General features: G+C 48.2%; 1 protein-coding gene across 1 annotated transcript; it reads right to left on the bottom strand.

Moving 5' to 3' along the window:
* Positions 1-2,765: 2,765 nt before the first annotated feature.
* On the bottom strand, positions 2,766-12,735 carry PTMS (parathymosin). Its single transcript, XM_033173834.1, has 5 exons — positions 12,405-12,735; positions 8,085-8,153; positions 5,197-5,281; positions 5,010-5,077; positions 2,766-2,816 (listed from the first exon to the last, which is right to left on the bottom strand). Exons 1-5 carry the CDS (start codon positions 12,450-12,452, stop codon positions 2,766-2,768), a joined length of 321 nt encoding a protein of 106 aa, XP_033029725.1. The 5' UTR covers positions 12,453-12,735.
* Between the last annotated feature and the right edge of the window lie 3,004 nt (positions 12,736-15,739).

Here is a 15,739-nt window from a genome sequence, read left to right as displayed (position 1 = left end):
GACTTCTACTGTATGTGAATACAGGCTCTGGCCGATTGAGCAGACAAGACCAGTAGTGGGTCCAATGGTCAAGAAGGCAGCTTCTCCTCGTATTGTAGGGGAAAGTGAGGGGCAGATGGGGCTAGGAAGGAAGTTCAGCTAGAAGTAAAACTCTGACCCTAAACGTCAGCTGCCTTGTGGAATATCTTTGGGAAAAGGCAGCCCTACACATAAATCCAGAGTGGAGCTCCTAAGGGAGTTAGATGGCACTTTGTACACCTCCTTCTGGCAACTCCTGCAGGCAAGCTGGTGCAAAACGTACTGCTCCATTTTCCTTTGGACCACATAAGTGAGGGCGAGAGGGAGGTCTTGCCACCTGGGCAGCCCAGGACCTCCAGACACACTGCCCAGGCTTGCGCCCCAGAGATGCCCCTTTGGTGCTGCAAGAGTTTAAATTCACCTCTGAAGGTTCACTCGGTTGTCTCTCAAGGCAGGCAGGTGGACAACGGCTACTACTTACAGTAAGGTAAAAAGGTAAAAGACCCCTGGATGGTTAAGTCCAGTCAAAGGCAATTATGGGGTGCGCCGCTCATCTCGCTTTCAGGCCGAGGGAGCCATCGTTTGTCCTCAGCTTTCCGGGTCATGTGGCCAGCATGACTAAACCGCTTCTGGTGCAACGGAACACCGTGATGGAAACCAGAGCACACAGAAACACCGTTTATCTTCCCACCACAGCAGTACATATTTACCTACTTGCACTGGGATGCTTTTGAACTGCTAGGTTGGCAGGAGCTGGGACAGAGCAACAGGAGCTCACTCTGTCGCGTGGATTCGAACCGCCAACCTTCTGATCGGCAAGCCCAAGAGGCTCAGTGGTTTAGACCACAGTCCACCTGCGTCCCCACTACTTACAGTAGAGACATACCACCACCAGGATGAAGGGGAATGACAGAGTACTGACCTCATGTCCTACCCCTGGGTTTCCCAGCAGCATCTGCCTGGTTGTTCACTATGGAAAACAGGATGTTGAACTAGTCTGGATTTGATATCCCGCTTTATCACTACCCAAAGGAGTCTCAAAGCGGCTAACATTCTCCTTTCCCTTCCTCCCCCACAACAAACACTCTGTGAGGTGAGTGGGGCTAAGAGACTTCAAAGAAGTGTGACTATCCCAAGCAGCTGCATGCGGAGGAGCGGGGAATCGAACCTGGTTCCCCAGATTACGAGTCCATCGCTCTTAACCACACCACCACACTGGCTCTCTAGTACCTAGAAACCTTCGGTTGAATGCAGCAGGGCTTTTAAGTTCTTACCTACAGCTGCTCCTTAACGTTTCATAGTCTTTTGACCACCACCTTTTTATATTAGGCCCACAGCTTACAGTTCTTCTTGCAGCTAATATTGCATCTGACGAAGTGGGTCCTGGCCCATGAAGTCACGTGCCACAGATCTGTTGGGTCTTTAAGATAGGAACAGACAAAGTACTTTTATCATGAGAATGGAACCTGTATTCTGCTATGCTGCATCTCTCCTTTTCGTTTTTGTTTTTTTTAGTGAAAGGGGTTGAATAGTCTTGGGAACACCGGATGTTGTGGCACTGGTTTTCCATTTTGTGGGTAGGACACCGACTGCAAGGGCCACGAGACCATTGTTTACCTTTTAAAAATAAATAATCAGTTTATCTTGTTGGTTACCTAAAAATGATAGGGTGAGCTACGGTGTCCTGACTTGCACCAGAGGCAGATGTGCATCAGAATTAACCAACACCCCAAGACACGTATGGACTCTTTGAAATCTTTTTGAAAGGTTTTTATTTACAGTGCTAAACAATATATATATTTATATTTCTCATCCTCATAATGTCTGTGCCATAGAAAATACTGCAGATGGGTCTGCGTTAATTTACAAACAAAAAACAACTAAAGACCCTGAAAGGAACAAGGGAGAAATCAAAATTTGGTCCCTAATTTTTTTAATTAAAAAACAAAACAAAACCCCGAAATGAGGAACACGCACACTGAGTCACATTATTTACTTTACACATTTAAAAACAAGCTTCGCCTTCTGGAAGAAGAAAAAAAAAGTCGACCAGATCCAGCTTGTTGCCTGCCTTGTAAATTTGTACAAAAATGCATTAATAATGAAAATCTTGTCTATGTTTTACTTAAAAACACATTTAAAATTGTGTATATATATGTATGTATATTATATATATATATATTTGCCTTTTCCCAGCAATGGAAAGGGAACCAGGCACAGGACACAGGAACAAATCACTGCAAGATTCCCTGCCCCTTTTACATCCCAGGCTCTGGACCCAATTTAACATTTTCAGCACCATAAAATTTCCACACCACATTTGTGGAATTCTGTAAGGGGCCAAAGAAAAGAAGGGGAAAGGTTGGGGGGGGGAGGTGGGAATTTGTCCAGGGCAGAAGTAGTTTACAGAAGATGTATCAAAAGCAGAGGCATGTGAGGATCTCAAGTTAGGCAGCAATTTTGAGAGGGTGATTGGGAAGAAGTAGGGGGCGATGTTTCTGGATATTGGGGATATTCGAATGGCGGGTAGAGTAAGGAATCAGCAGCTTTAGGGAGCACTGTAATATGGAACAGATCTCGGGGCTAGGGGAGAGCCATCTTCAGCTTCCTCTGTCCTCGTTGGAAAGCCTTTGTAACCCCTTCTCGTCCTCTGTGGCTACAGCACAGAAGTGGGGGCCTGCACAGGTGGAGGAAGGAAGATGGGGGGAGTGGATAGTGGAGAAGAGGAAGGGGGGGAAGGGAGGGGTTCAAGCTGAAGAGCCGTTTTCTGTTTTCTTCCTCTTTGGGTCCACTTCGTCCTGTAAATAATAACAACAACAACAACAAAAACACGGATGCATTTAGCCATAAGCCATAAACAATGTGTCTCCAAGTGTTCAGAGAATCCTGAAAAATTCTATGCTGCTTGGTGGAACTTTTATTTCATGCAGCCAGGGTTGCCGTGAGGATGAAATAGGGAGACGAACCATGTGCGCCACCTTGAGCCTCTTGGAGGAAGGGCAGGACGCAAATGCAGCAAATGAACAAGTATGGGATGGGAAGGGAAAACACGCTCGTAGCCTGCAGTCAAACTTGACCTATCTGAGCTGTTTTCTGCCCCGAAACCCTAGCACATGGGTAGGCAAACTAAGGCCCGGGGGCCAGATCTGGCCCCATCACCTTATAAATCCAGCCCGCGGACGGTCCGGGAATCAGCGTGTTTTTACATGAGAAGAATGTGTCCTTTTATTTAAAATGCATCTCTGGGTTATTTGTGGAGCATAGGAATTCGTTCATTTCCCCCCCCCCAAAAAAAATATAGTGCTGCCTCCCACAGGGTCTGGGGGACAGTGGACCGGCCCTGATGAAAAAGTTTGCTGACCCCTGCTAGCATGTGGTGCAATGCAAGTGCAGGACTGGGAGTAGATTTGGAACTCTGAAGATTATCTTCTGCAGTGTGGGCATCTCCTGTTTTAGCTCTAATCACAAAGGACTCGAAGGAGGCAGTAGAATTTCCCTAGCTCATTCAAATTACCAGCAGATTTGCACGGGAGGTCCTTGTGGTTGACACGCCAACGCATGCAGCACTGAGGTGCAGAGATGCGATCTGTAGGAAACTGTGCAGGGAGTTTGTGGGTGAACCGAGGATGCAGAACGGCATTGAAGCGCAGTGCAAAGCCCCTGAAATTTGGTTTCAGGGGGGGTGGGTGCTTCCAGGGAGGGGCTGCTGTTCTTCCGGACAGCCAGGATTTGCCTAGACAGAACTGCACGAACTGCTTTATAAGAATGACAGCTTTAAGACCCGGTGTCTAAGGAAGCTTCTCCACCGCCTCCCCGGCAATCATTTTCCCTAGTATGTCATGCCTTTTTAGATTGCAAGTCTGCTATCGATCTTCCCAAGCCACTCTGGGAGCCTGCTTGGCTCAAGGGTGGGGTCTAAAAGCTTCACATAAATAAATGATAGATGTGCCGTTACCTCACTTTCACCAAATGGGAGCGGGCGATTCACGTTTCACAGACGGCCTTGCCTTTGGCTTGCCGCAACATGTTTAATGGCCAGCTTCGCATTACAAATTGCCTAGAGCTGTTCTGTCATCTACCTGCAAGTAGCCATTGGGAGGGCAAGGCCTCAGCCCTTGGAAGAAGTACCCAGCTTTGACCTAGAAAAGGCCTTCAAGGGCTCGGGACCACAATACCTCAAGGATTGCCTCGCCCCACATGAACCCACCCAGACCCTGCCATCATCATCTGAGTCCCTGCTTTGGGTGCCTCTCCCACGAGAAGTCTGGAGGGGGGGCAACACAAGAAGCAGCCTTTTCTACAGTCGTTCCCTATTTGTGGGGTGCTCTCCCCAGGGAAGCTCACCTGGCGCCTTCATTATCTTTAGGCGCCAGGTGAAAATGTTCCTTTTCATCCAGGTCATGGGCTGATTGACCATTCTATGGCCTTTCGAATCCATCCGTGGGAGAGGGGGTTATTGATATGTTTTAGTTTTAGGATGCATTTTGTGTGCATATTTTGCATTTTTGTGTTGCGAACCACTTCACGATCTTCAGAGGCACACGGATTTAATAAATAGACAGATAGATAGATAAATAAATAGATGATAGATGATAGATAGAGAGCAGAGGAAACCTGTTCTCCATTTATTTATTCACCCCACCCCACAGCTGTGATTGTGAACTTAACCAGCTTTGAGACACAGCCAGAGCTCTCATGCTACAGGATAACCAGCCCTCCACCTTGGGGGTGGGGTTGTTCGGGGCGGGGGAGGTTTCCTGCCTTTATGCGCTTACACGTTGAGCCCCCCCCCAAACCTAACCCTGGAACAAGATGAGAGTTACGCGTTGTTCAGAGTCATCTATCAGTCCAGCTGGGTTGTGTACTTGGAACTGGGTGGCAGCACCATCTTGTTCTGTGCCTTAGGCAGCCAAGTGCCTTGGGGTGGACTTGTTCCTCATAGGAACAGAACTCTCCCCACCCCTGCTACCCTTGGCATCGTTTCTACTGACCTCTTCCTGCTTCTTCTCTGCAGATCGCTTCACTGCATGCGAATCTGGCTCCTGTTCATTCTCATCGTCTTGGAATTGAGGAGGGGAGAGGGGGGGGGGAAACACACGTTAGATCAGTCAACCAGCCACGGAAGGCTGCATTCATTTATAGCACAGCTCACAGGCGGCGCGGTTTGCTCACTCTCACCTTCCTCCTCATCCTCGTCGTCATCCACATCCTCAGGATTTGCGTCTTCCTCCTCGTCCTCTTCCTCGGCTCCATTCTCATCGTCCTGTATAACGCAAACCCACAGGAGGCAGTAGTTGTGTCAGTGTCTCCGGCACATGCTCCGCCTTCCCAATAGCTCGTCCCCATTTTAAATTCCACTTTCCAGAACCCAACAAATCTGCTCAATTTATATTTATTTCATTTACTGTCACACTGGTATCCTACTCCTCTTCAGAGGAGCTCGTTGTGGCTTAAGCAACTCCATGCGCTGTCCCCGTTACACTTTTCTCTGCGTCTCTGTTCTTTACAGAGGATGGCGTAGAAATGACTGCTTCATTTCTGGCCATATTTGCTTCTTGCCAGTTTTCCTTACACAGCTCTCCTCTCTGGGTGAACTTCCACACTGGTTCTTGTCTGGGCATGGGCAGTGGCGGAGGAACCCTCTCCGGCACCTGGGGCGGCACATGTGCAGCACCCTGTATGGACTGCGCACGTGCGGTATACCGCATGTGCACCCTCCGTACGGAATGCCGCACATGCGCAGGCTGTACGGGTTGCGGCTTGCACGGCGGCATCCTGTACAGACTGTGGATGTGCGGCGACCATACGGGATGCCACTCGCACGCAGCGGCCGTACGACCTGCCGCTTGCAAGGCAACCATATGGGCTGCTGCGAGAGTGGCATCCCGTACGGACAGCGCGTTTGAGCGGCAGCCAGTACTGACACCGTGCCCTCGGCCACTCTACACCTCGGGGGAGGCAGGGGCCATCTTGTCGCCCCTCCCAGAGTGGCACCCGGGGTGCTCCGCCCCCCCTTCCTACGCCACTGGGCATGGGAGAGGCTGACACTGGGATGTGTGGATGTTCATTCAGCATATCTGACCCTGATCAGGAGACAGCAGCGTCTGTGTATAACACACATGGACTCTTAGTTGAGGGCCTTCTTCTAACCAAGGCTGTGTTCAGCCAGCAGCTATGGAGAATAGGACTAGCAACAGCTGTGATCTTTTAAATTAGATGTGATGCAGAAGATCAGTGACTGGGATTTTCCTTGATTTTAGTCTTTCTGCAGAGCTATTTTGAGGATGAGGAAAAGCGGTACTCTGGGAGAGGGTCCGAACTTTTTGCCAAGCCTAACCCCCATCTCCTGAAGCTTATTAGCTCTGTGAGGGGGTGTGGGAAGTAGGGGAGAGGCAAGGAGAAGAGATAGGTATTTCTGTACCTATCGCTCAGAAGCATCTGCTTGGCCACAGAATGCAACACTGAATGGAACGTGGGTCTTCTCAAGCTACTAAACCATGGGTAGGCAAACTAAGGCCCAGGGGCCAGATCCGGCCCAATTGCCTTCTAAATCCGGCCCGCGGACGGTCCAGGAATCAGTGTGTTTTTACATGAGTAGAATGTGTGCTTTTATTTACAATACATCTCTGGGTTATTTGTGGGGCATAGGAATTTGTTCATCCCCCCCCCCCCGAAAAAAAAACATAGTCCAGCCTTCCACAAGGTCTGAGGGACAGTGGACCGGCCCCCTGCTGAAAAAATTTGCTGACCCCTGTAAAGAAACCGCCATCCCACATTAAGACTACTGTATTTTTTTTTCATTTAGGGACTTCTTCATCTCATCTCATTGTGGTTGATGCTGAGAGCACAAGAAACTCTTGCAGTCATCTTGGGAATGAATATATAGCCTCCCACTCACTGCAGTGGCACACTTTGGGCTTTCACATTTCAGCAGTGCCCTGGGCGACGCTAAAATTTGGCGCTCCCATACCTCTCACGCTACGTTCTACAGCATTGTCGTGGCGCCCCCTGCAGCGTGGCACCCAGTGCGACTGAACTACCCTAAAACCGCCTCTGGTTCTTCCTCTCCCCGCCGCCCTCCACAAGAGGTATTTTTGCATCCTAGAGAAGGCAGCATGAACCCCACTTTCTAATTCTTAGCACCTAAACCTCTCCACTAGGCCTCAGAGTTTCCCGGCAGATCTCCATCACGAGAAAAGCTACACTTGTTGGAATGTCTGCCCACCACACAGTTGTCAACAGCCTTCAAGGGGGCAGGGTTGACAACCTGGTGCAGCAAATAGGTAGCCCTTTCCTCTTCCCCTGATTTGATGGAGTAGAGAAGAAAGAGCAGTTCCCATTCCCCTTTCCTATCCCTGCTAGTTGCAGCCCCAAAGTGGCACGACTTGGAAATCCTTCAATCCAACCATACCCTGACGGGCACTCCTTTGCCTATTCTGCTTTGCCCAGCCTGCACCCCTAGATAATCTGTTGCCTCTAGATTGTACTAATTTTTCCAGTTTTTCTTAGGAAAAGTCTATATGGAGCGTTTAAAAAAAGAAGAAGAAGCACATGTGCAGAGAGCTGCTTCGTTTGGCACTTTTGGCATCACGAAGAAGCCTCCCCTCTCTCCCCAGAAGCATTTTTCAGGTTAAAAAAGTGAATAAACTTGTTTCTTTAAAAACGTCAGGCACCATAGGATCTTTTCGATTATAGCTGTACAAATGGGTGCTATAAACAAGACCATCATGGGTGGAGCAAGATAAATGGCAAAGAGGAAACCAGCACTCATGGCTGAGGCAAGTATGTGAAGAGTCAGAAGAGGCAAAACCAAAACCCTGGTGGCTCTTTTCCTAAGCCTTTGCCTGTACACACCCTCACTTTGGGTCTCACCCTTGCCATGCTCTCCCCCATCTCTCTCTCTGCTTCTCAACCAAATACAGGCATAGGCAAACTCAGGCCTCCAGATGTTTTGGGACTGCAACTCCCATCATCCCTAGCAAACAGGACCAGTGGTCAAGGATGATAGGAGTTGTAGTCCCAAAACTACAGTTTGCCTATGCCTGACCAAATATCTGCCCAGTTACCTCTATTATCTCCTTCTTTTCTTTGCGGGCAGGCTTCTCCTCGTGCTTCTCCTTCTTTTCTTTCAGGTCCTAGAAGACAGGAAGAGAAATGCACGTGCTTAATACCAGAGGGTCTGTAAAGAAGGGCTAATATGAAGAAGCAGGAATTGTGTAATAAAAAGACAGAAATAATGAAATCGGGTGTGGCTCGATTAATGGCAATAGGAGAGCAGATAGCTGAATACCAAAGGCAACATGTTTAAGCATTTCAAAAAGGAAACGTTGGCTTTAGAATTGCCCACAGTGTATCGCTGAGATTAAGAGCCTTGCCACTGTGACAAATAGGGAAACCTAGGCAACGTTTTTCAAGCTACAGAAGCCTCGCTGTGGAAGACCAGCTGAAGGCTTGCCAATGTTCGGTGGTCGTGGCGTGATTTAACTGTGGCCCATGACGTTTTGGTGCCCAAGGCTGATAATCCAAACGGGCGCTTCCTCCCACTAATTAAGATGTGTCACAATCTGCCAGCCCGCTGCCACGCGGCTCCCATTCACTTCACTGGAGCTTGCCCAAAATTACTTCCAAGTCGATTATTATTACGCATGAAATCTGTCAGCCACCTCGCAGTGCCTCGTTTTAGGGCTGCCTATGCCCGTGGTTTGTTGTTGTCGTTTGTTTGTTTGTAAGCCACTATGAACATCATTAAGATCCTTCACAGTGCCTTTTTGTAAGTTAAAAATTTAGCTCTTTCTAAAAAGGAACTCTTGTGGTAGTTTTTTTTTTAAAACTTCTGAGGAAGCTGTCCCATCACATATGGTGTTAGACTGCAATTCTCATAATTCCCTTAAGAATTGCCCATGCTGGCTGTGACTGATGGGGATTTGAATCTAACACCCACTTCACCCTGCTGTTTACAGAGACTAGCATGAGATGTCTTGTCAGAAATGTCTACACTGCTGGTCACTGCACTTATTTATGATGTAGATCTGACAACTTATTTGACTTTAGTTATTAATACTTCTATCAACAACCTCCTGCCTGGTGTTGCTCCTGGTGTTGCTCAGAAACACAGAGAATCAGCATAGCTTTTAAAACAGTTTGTTAAGGTTCAGTCCACCATCTTGATTCAAAATGGTGTCCAACTGTATCCAAACACAGGTGAAAGCTTGCTCCTTTATCTCAGGAACCAACATGCAAAATTTGGCTATGATATCTCAAGAGGTGTCCAGATGTACAGCAAACAAGTAACTCTCTGAAATATATAGCAGATGTTGGACTAGTAACTGTCCTTGGGGGGGGGGTATAAGTTTTTGCTTGGCTATTGACTGTTTATAGGTAAGAACAGCAGTATTTTTATACAGTACGTTCCCTCTAAGTGTTCAAATATTTCATATTTATCTCTGAAATTCTTCTGACAGAGTCTTGTAAGATAGGATAAGCCAATATTATCTGCATGTTGTGGCTAAAGATTGTATCCAAGAGAAGAGTGGTTTTGTTCTTGGGTGAAACGAGATATGAACCTGGGACCTTAATTACTATTCTACACTAAGCTTTCTTCTTTAAAACACACACAGAGAGAAAATGTACTGAAACAGCATCCAATTAATTATTTATGCAGATAACAAGCAAGAAACTTACATACCAGGTTTAAAATAGGATTGCTAAACATGCATCGCCTTCTGAGGAAGGAGAATGGGCAAAGACAGTAGGACATAAGGCAGGGAACGTATCCCAGGGTTACTCTAGAATTTTAATTTTGCTCTCTCTAGAAGGTTTTATAGGGTGGAAATGTGCACCTTTTGGCACACTTTTTGATTTGTTCCAACACTGAGCCCTTGCACCAGTTACAGTGAAAACCCAGCTATGCGCTAAAACAACTTCACCTTTGTGCAGGACTACAAAGTAGAAAAACCTTAATTAGATGGTGTGAGAGGTAAGCCTTTGTAGGGAGGCATCTCTGGTAAGAAATGTTGCCATATAGGACAGGTGATCCCATAAATGTTCCACTAGAGGGCATAATACGCTTTCAAAACTCAGGCATGAGGCTTCTAAAACCTGCTACTGAGGAAGATGGAACACTGGCCTAGATATGAGGTAGTCTAACCCAGATTGATCATTTCAGGGTCAAGCCAGCATCTGAGATTTCCATAGTTAATCCTCTAACCAGAACCATTTTTCAATGCATTCAAAATCAATAGTAGCTTCTTTCTTTTGCACACAGACAAACGGCAAACATTTTGCATGGCCACTCCCAAAGCCAGGGGCATAATGGATAGTAACTGACAGGAATTCTGGGGTTTCTCTTATAAAAAAATTACCTCCCGCTGGTAATTTTCTGAACTTGCAGCTGGAAGGGTTGTGTTCTTAGGAATGGTGTGTAATGACAATAGCCCATAAAACCTTCCATAAGTGATGCAATATGCAAGACCTGTCACTGACCATCTCACAGAAGACATAATTTGTACGATGTAAAACAACAAAACTGACTGAAGTGTTGTGATCCAACCACTGCTACCAAAGATAAGATGGACCTGGGAACAATGTGCCCCAAGGCTTTGCTTCTGCAAAGATTGCACACAATTAGATACCTGGTTTTGTACTTTAACTAAAACCTGGGAAAAGACTGTCCTGTCTTGTGTGGAAGACTATTTTCAAAGCTGCAGAACTGACAGATCTTTAGCTTTCTCATGCAAATCAAGAAAGAGATGTACTGTAGAAGCAAGTCTGGGCAGCATGTAACTTTTATTTCTGCCCATGTCCCTGGCTGCCCTTAAGGTTGTTTTAATCAGTTACTATCCCTACAGTGCAGGAGAGGAGACTGCCTAACTATCAAGAAAAATATTGTGCAAGTCCCAAGCCCTGGAACACAGTTTGAGTACTGTTTGCCTTTCCCTTTTATCTTTTCCCCCCCTTTTCTGACAGGCCAGAGAATCCTATGCCCTGGTATGCCCTGCAGTGAAATTGCATGTTTACTCAGTATTACTGCCAGGTACACGTGCGTAGGATTGCAGCTTTACACGTTTCGTGCTTCCATTCTGCTACAACGGAGCGAAGAAGCTGGATGAAGACCTATTAATGGCATGGCGGCACTGAATTCCTACTGCCTCCCTCGTTTAATCTTTCCCTTCTCTCCCCACCCCCTCTTCAATTAACGTTTCCAATCCAGCATTCGTAAATATACCAGGAGCAAATCCCACGCGGCGCTAACCGCCCCCCCACCTTTGGGAGTCACGTGTCTTCCCGAGGGTTGTGTTGTCTTACTCTTCGGGGTGACCTTGCCCCGCAACCTACTTTCCCGCTCCAACCGCAGCAGGCAGCCTTTTTGCAAGACCCGAGCTACAGTTCCCACGACGCGGGGATAACACGTGTCTCCGCAGTTTGCGCGCACATGGACACAAAACCAAGTCAGGAACGCCAAAGCAGCCAAGACATAAGGTCCGATGCCTTCGCAGACAAGAAACATGGTTGCGGGGAAAACGACCCATATGTTGGCAAGCAGGCAGGCGCACGCACATCCCGGCGCGCGCGCGCTCTTTAATTGCCTTCCATCTTTTCCTGGCTTTGTGCTGCGCGTCTCCGCTTCACTGTTTTTGTTTCCTAATAAAGCGAAACGGTTTAGGCGTCTGGTTTCGTAGTCCGCCGGATGGGAGGTTCGGCGTCCTTGTTTAAAGCTGTGCCCCCCCCTTCTTAACACTAAGGACCCCTCCCCAGGTGGGCGCATGGTTTGAAAGGTGACCGCCCCCTCCTCCCCGCCCGGTCTCCATTATGATTAATGGCACTATGATGAAAAGAAAAGCTCTCCGCCTTTAGCACAGCTAGGGGCACCCAACTGACACGTGCATTCTTTCCCAGTTCTCACAACCCTAGAGACCTTTGACAGAAAGCAAACGCGCCCCAGCCAGCCAAGAGCACTTGGGGTTACTGGCCACGAAAGTGAGGGGCACGAGAGGGCGGCAAGAGCGCAATGCCCGCACGCCGCTCTCTGCCCGTCTAAGGGCGTGCGTTTTCTTTTCCTGACCCGAATCCCAGCCGGCAGCTCGCTTGCAAGGGGACCAGAAAAAAGGGAAAGCGGGTCGTTCGGGAGACGCGTGGAAAGGCGTCGGAATAAAGGCGGGCGCGGGAGCGCGGGGAGGCAGACGCTCGCACGCCACCCTCCTCGAGTCTTCTCTTCCCTCCGTAACTGTTTCCCCACAACCAGTTTGTGCCCTCTCTGCCATCGATCCCGAGCGGACCAGGGCACGGGCAGCCCTCGAGCTCCACCACCAGCACCTATCCGCCTGCTTCGTTGCAATCAAGCAAAGGGCGCTCTCGCCCCGGGGTCTTGATCCCAGCTTCGTCCTCACCTTGGCCCCCAGCTCCACCGGAGCCTCCTCCGCGGGCTTCTCCGACATCCTGGAAGGCGGGAGAGCGAGAGCGAAACAAAACAAAACAAAAGGAGCGAGGCGAGAAAGAGCGAGAGAGCGCGGGAGAGGCGCTTGGCCGGAGGGACCAGGTGCAGCTCGGGTTAAGCTCTCGGGAAGCCGCCGGCCACTTCTAGGCTCGCTCCGGCGCCACAGCCACAGGGTTCTCCGCTGCCGCGATGAGGCTGTGCCAGAAAAAGGGATTTATACAGCGCTCGGCGGCGAGGGAGGGACCTGCGCAAAGGGAGGGGAGGCTGGGAGGGATGAGCGGGAAGGAGGGAGGGCTGAATGGAAGAGCGAAGGCGAAAGCAGGCTGCCGAGCAGGAGGAGGAGGAGGAGGAGTAGGAATATAAATGGCCCGGCAAGAGGGGACGCTGCGCTTTGCGAAACAAAAGGAAACAAAACCATTAACTGCGGAAGGAGGGTTAGGGGAGCTTGCGTGGTCCTGAAGCCCGGGAACCCCAGCCAGAGCTATGCCCTTGGGGAAGCTTCCCTTCCGTGCTTTGTCCTCTGTTCCTTTGTTCGAATCGCGCTCTCTTCTCCTGCGCTGCGCGCCCTTCGCAAGACCGCGCGTGCCCTTTGTACTACCCCGTGTTAACGGAGCCAGAATAACTAGCCCTAAAGCACCAGCTGCTGGCTCGGTTGCGTCAGGCACCGTTGCAAATGATCTGCTGTCTGCGTAGTTGCAAGGCTTGAGACAGCTGCCTTTAGCCACCCCTGGTTGTGGCAGAAAGCAGGAACCGGGTAGAATTGTGCCCCACAGTTGGAATCCGACGCTGAACCCGGGTTTTCTGTTGTGGTGGAAACATCTCCAAGTTATACCCAGGACTCCTCGCATTCCAGTGAATTCTGGAATAAAAAAGGTATCGTTCAGCCCAGGCCATGCTGTGCCCTGGGGGTGCGTATCATTCTGTGGCTCTCTGCACATGTCCAGAGTGGTCTGGAGAATCCTCCCCAGATTCCATGCCATTTGGCACAGGGCGGATTCATCCTTCACTCTGCCTAAACGTTTTTGGCTTTTTCATTCACCCTTGATAGAAACTTGTCAAGGGGTAACCAAGTCATGTTAGTCACCTTCCACATCCCAATTCATTCACCCGTGAAAAATCAGCTACATGCATGTGAGAACCAGTCCCAAGAGACTTGCATTACTTGGAACAAACTAAGGCATCCAGAGAGAATGAATGGGGGTGTTTTACCAAGTCTCTCCCCCCCCCCCCGCCCCTGCCTGTAAACTTGAACAGGGCAATTAATTTTTGAGGAAACATGAACCCCATGCTTGCCTGATCACCTGTCCTCTTCCAGTGCTCCCCTTTGCCAACACCATACAACACACTTCTTCACTCATTCTGTTCACAAGAATCACAATTTGCCTAAGAAAATTTCCCTGAACTAGAGTAAATTCCCTCTGAATCACCAATGTACTGACTCAGGGTTATCTTCACACTCACATTTTATTTATTTAAAACTTTCCCTTTAACAGGTTCTCAAGGTAGCTTACAAGACTTTACAACAAAACAAAAGCACTAAAACACTAGTATAAAAGCAGTCAGCAGAATTAAAAGCAAACACCTAGCAGCAAAGAAACAAAACACAGATAATGAAAAAGCCTGGGAAAAGGAAAAGGCCTTTCCCAGTGCCAAAATGACATCAAGGTAGGTGCCATGTAAGCCTCCTTGGGGAGAGCATACCATAGCTGGGATGCCACCATCAGATTGTCAGCAACCTTTCTCCTGCAGCCACCTGTCATAACTCAGATGGAGGGGCACCCAAAGAAAGGCCTCTGCTGAAGGTCTCATTGTATGGGTGGATGAGCAGGCACAAGTGGAAACCAGCAGTCTTTCAGGCATCCTGGTCTCAAGCCATAAAGGCTTTTAAAGGTCAAAATCCACACATTGAACTGAGCCCAGACACAGACTGAAAGCCAGCTAAGTTGGTGAAGCATAGGCGTAATGGGATCACAATGCCTAGATCCAGTTAATAGACTCACAGTTGTACTTTGAACTAATGGAAGTTTCTGAACTGCCTTGAAAGGCATCCCAATACACATTGCATTACAGTACTGTAGTATAATTTGGAAGTTACCAAGATATGGCTCACAGAGACCAAGGTATCTGTCTAGATGTAGTTGCGGCTGGTGCACCAGTCTAAACTGGTATAACATGCTCAGCGCCACAGAGGCAAACTATACCTCAGGTGGCAACGATGGATTAGTAGGCAATCCCAGGGTGAAAACTTGTTTCTTCAGACGGGTTGCACTCTAGCACAGGGTGAACATTAGTAACATGGGGAGATGAATCATCTCTGTCCTGTCTTGTATAGGCTGAGCTTCATGTTCTTTCTTCATTAATTACCGCGCCCCTCTAGCCCTGGTTTATCACTATCATCACTTAATATGAGTTGGGTGAAAAAGAGAAATAGAGCTGTCATCTGCATATAGATTCAACTAATTTCAACTTCCCTGATGATGACCTTATTCAGTAGTTTCATTTTCAAAAGCATGGAAGACAAAGATGCTAGGAAGTCAAGCAGTGGTTCCCCCTGCACCACCTTCTGAAATTGGCTGCCCAAGTAGGTGTGCACACTTTACTGTGCAAAGGAACCCCCCTTTTTTTCTTTCCTTTCCCTATTTCAAGCCTTGCCCTCTTCTATCATATCTCCATAGCACAGATGGGGCTACCTGCCTATATCACACAAGTGAGTCATACTAAAGTCCTCTGCTACTGGTCAGTTGGTTTGGACTCCCCATTGTGTTTTCATACCAGAGTCTGACAAAATCCAGTGCTATGGGAAGAGAACAGTAAGTAGGCAAATCGCTCCTTTGAATTAAGTGGCATTGATTAACACCCCCTCCCCCAATGAATATTTCTGTTCTTCCTTCTGCATCTTCCAATATCTCAAGACTGAAAGACAAATATGGATTGGCTGCTATTGTGAAATAGGGCACATTCCATTATTGAATTGATCCAAATGTCTTGTGGCATGACATGCTTCCTAAGGAAGCATAAGTAGTCCACTTGTTGAGCACATCTGGCCCCTCACAGCACACACTTTGTGGTACCAACATGGCTGCTCAGTTTGGTATTAAGGAGGCAAGGCACAAGCCTTTCTTCTATCTGTGTCAGTACTGGCTTCTTCATTTGAGAGACTGTAAAGCATGTAACAAATCATTTTGACTCTTTCCTGTTATTTCTGCCAATTGGATCAGGCAGTATTCCTCATTACGTTCATTGGGCCTAAATACTTTTCTTTTCTTTGGAGCTAGAGAAGTGGAAGTT

Source organism: Lacerta agilis, chromosome 16, assembly GCF_009819535.1.
Source record: "Lacerta agilis isolate rLacAgi1 chromosome 16, rLacAgi1.pri, whole genome shotgun sequence".
Classification (NCBI taxonomy): Eukaryota; Metazoa; Chordata; class Lepidosauria; order Squamata; family Lacertidae; genus Lacerta; species Lacerta agilis.
Note: the sequence above shows the minus strand (reverse complement) of the source record. Positions and strands in the feature narration are given on the sequence as shown.

Coding starts and splice junctions, on each gene's coding strand:
- PTMS (XM_033173834.1), bottom strand. CDS start 12,452: ATGTCGGAGAAGCCCGCGGAGGAGGCTCCGGTGGAGCTGGGGGCCAAG. Junction 5,078..5,196: donor CGACGAGGATGAGGAGGAAG/GTGAGAGTGAGC, acceptor CTCAATTCCAAG/ACGATGAGAATGAACAGGAG. Junction 2,817..5,009: donor CAGAGAAGAAGCAGGAAGAG/GTCAGTAGAAAC, acceptor TATTATTTACAG/GACGAAGTGGACCCAAAGAG.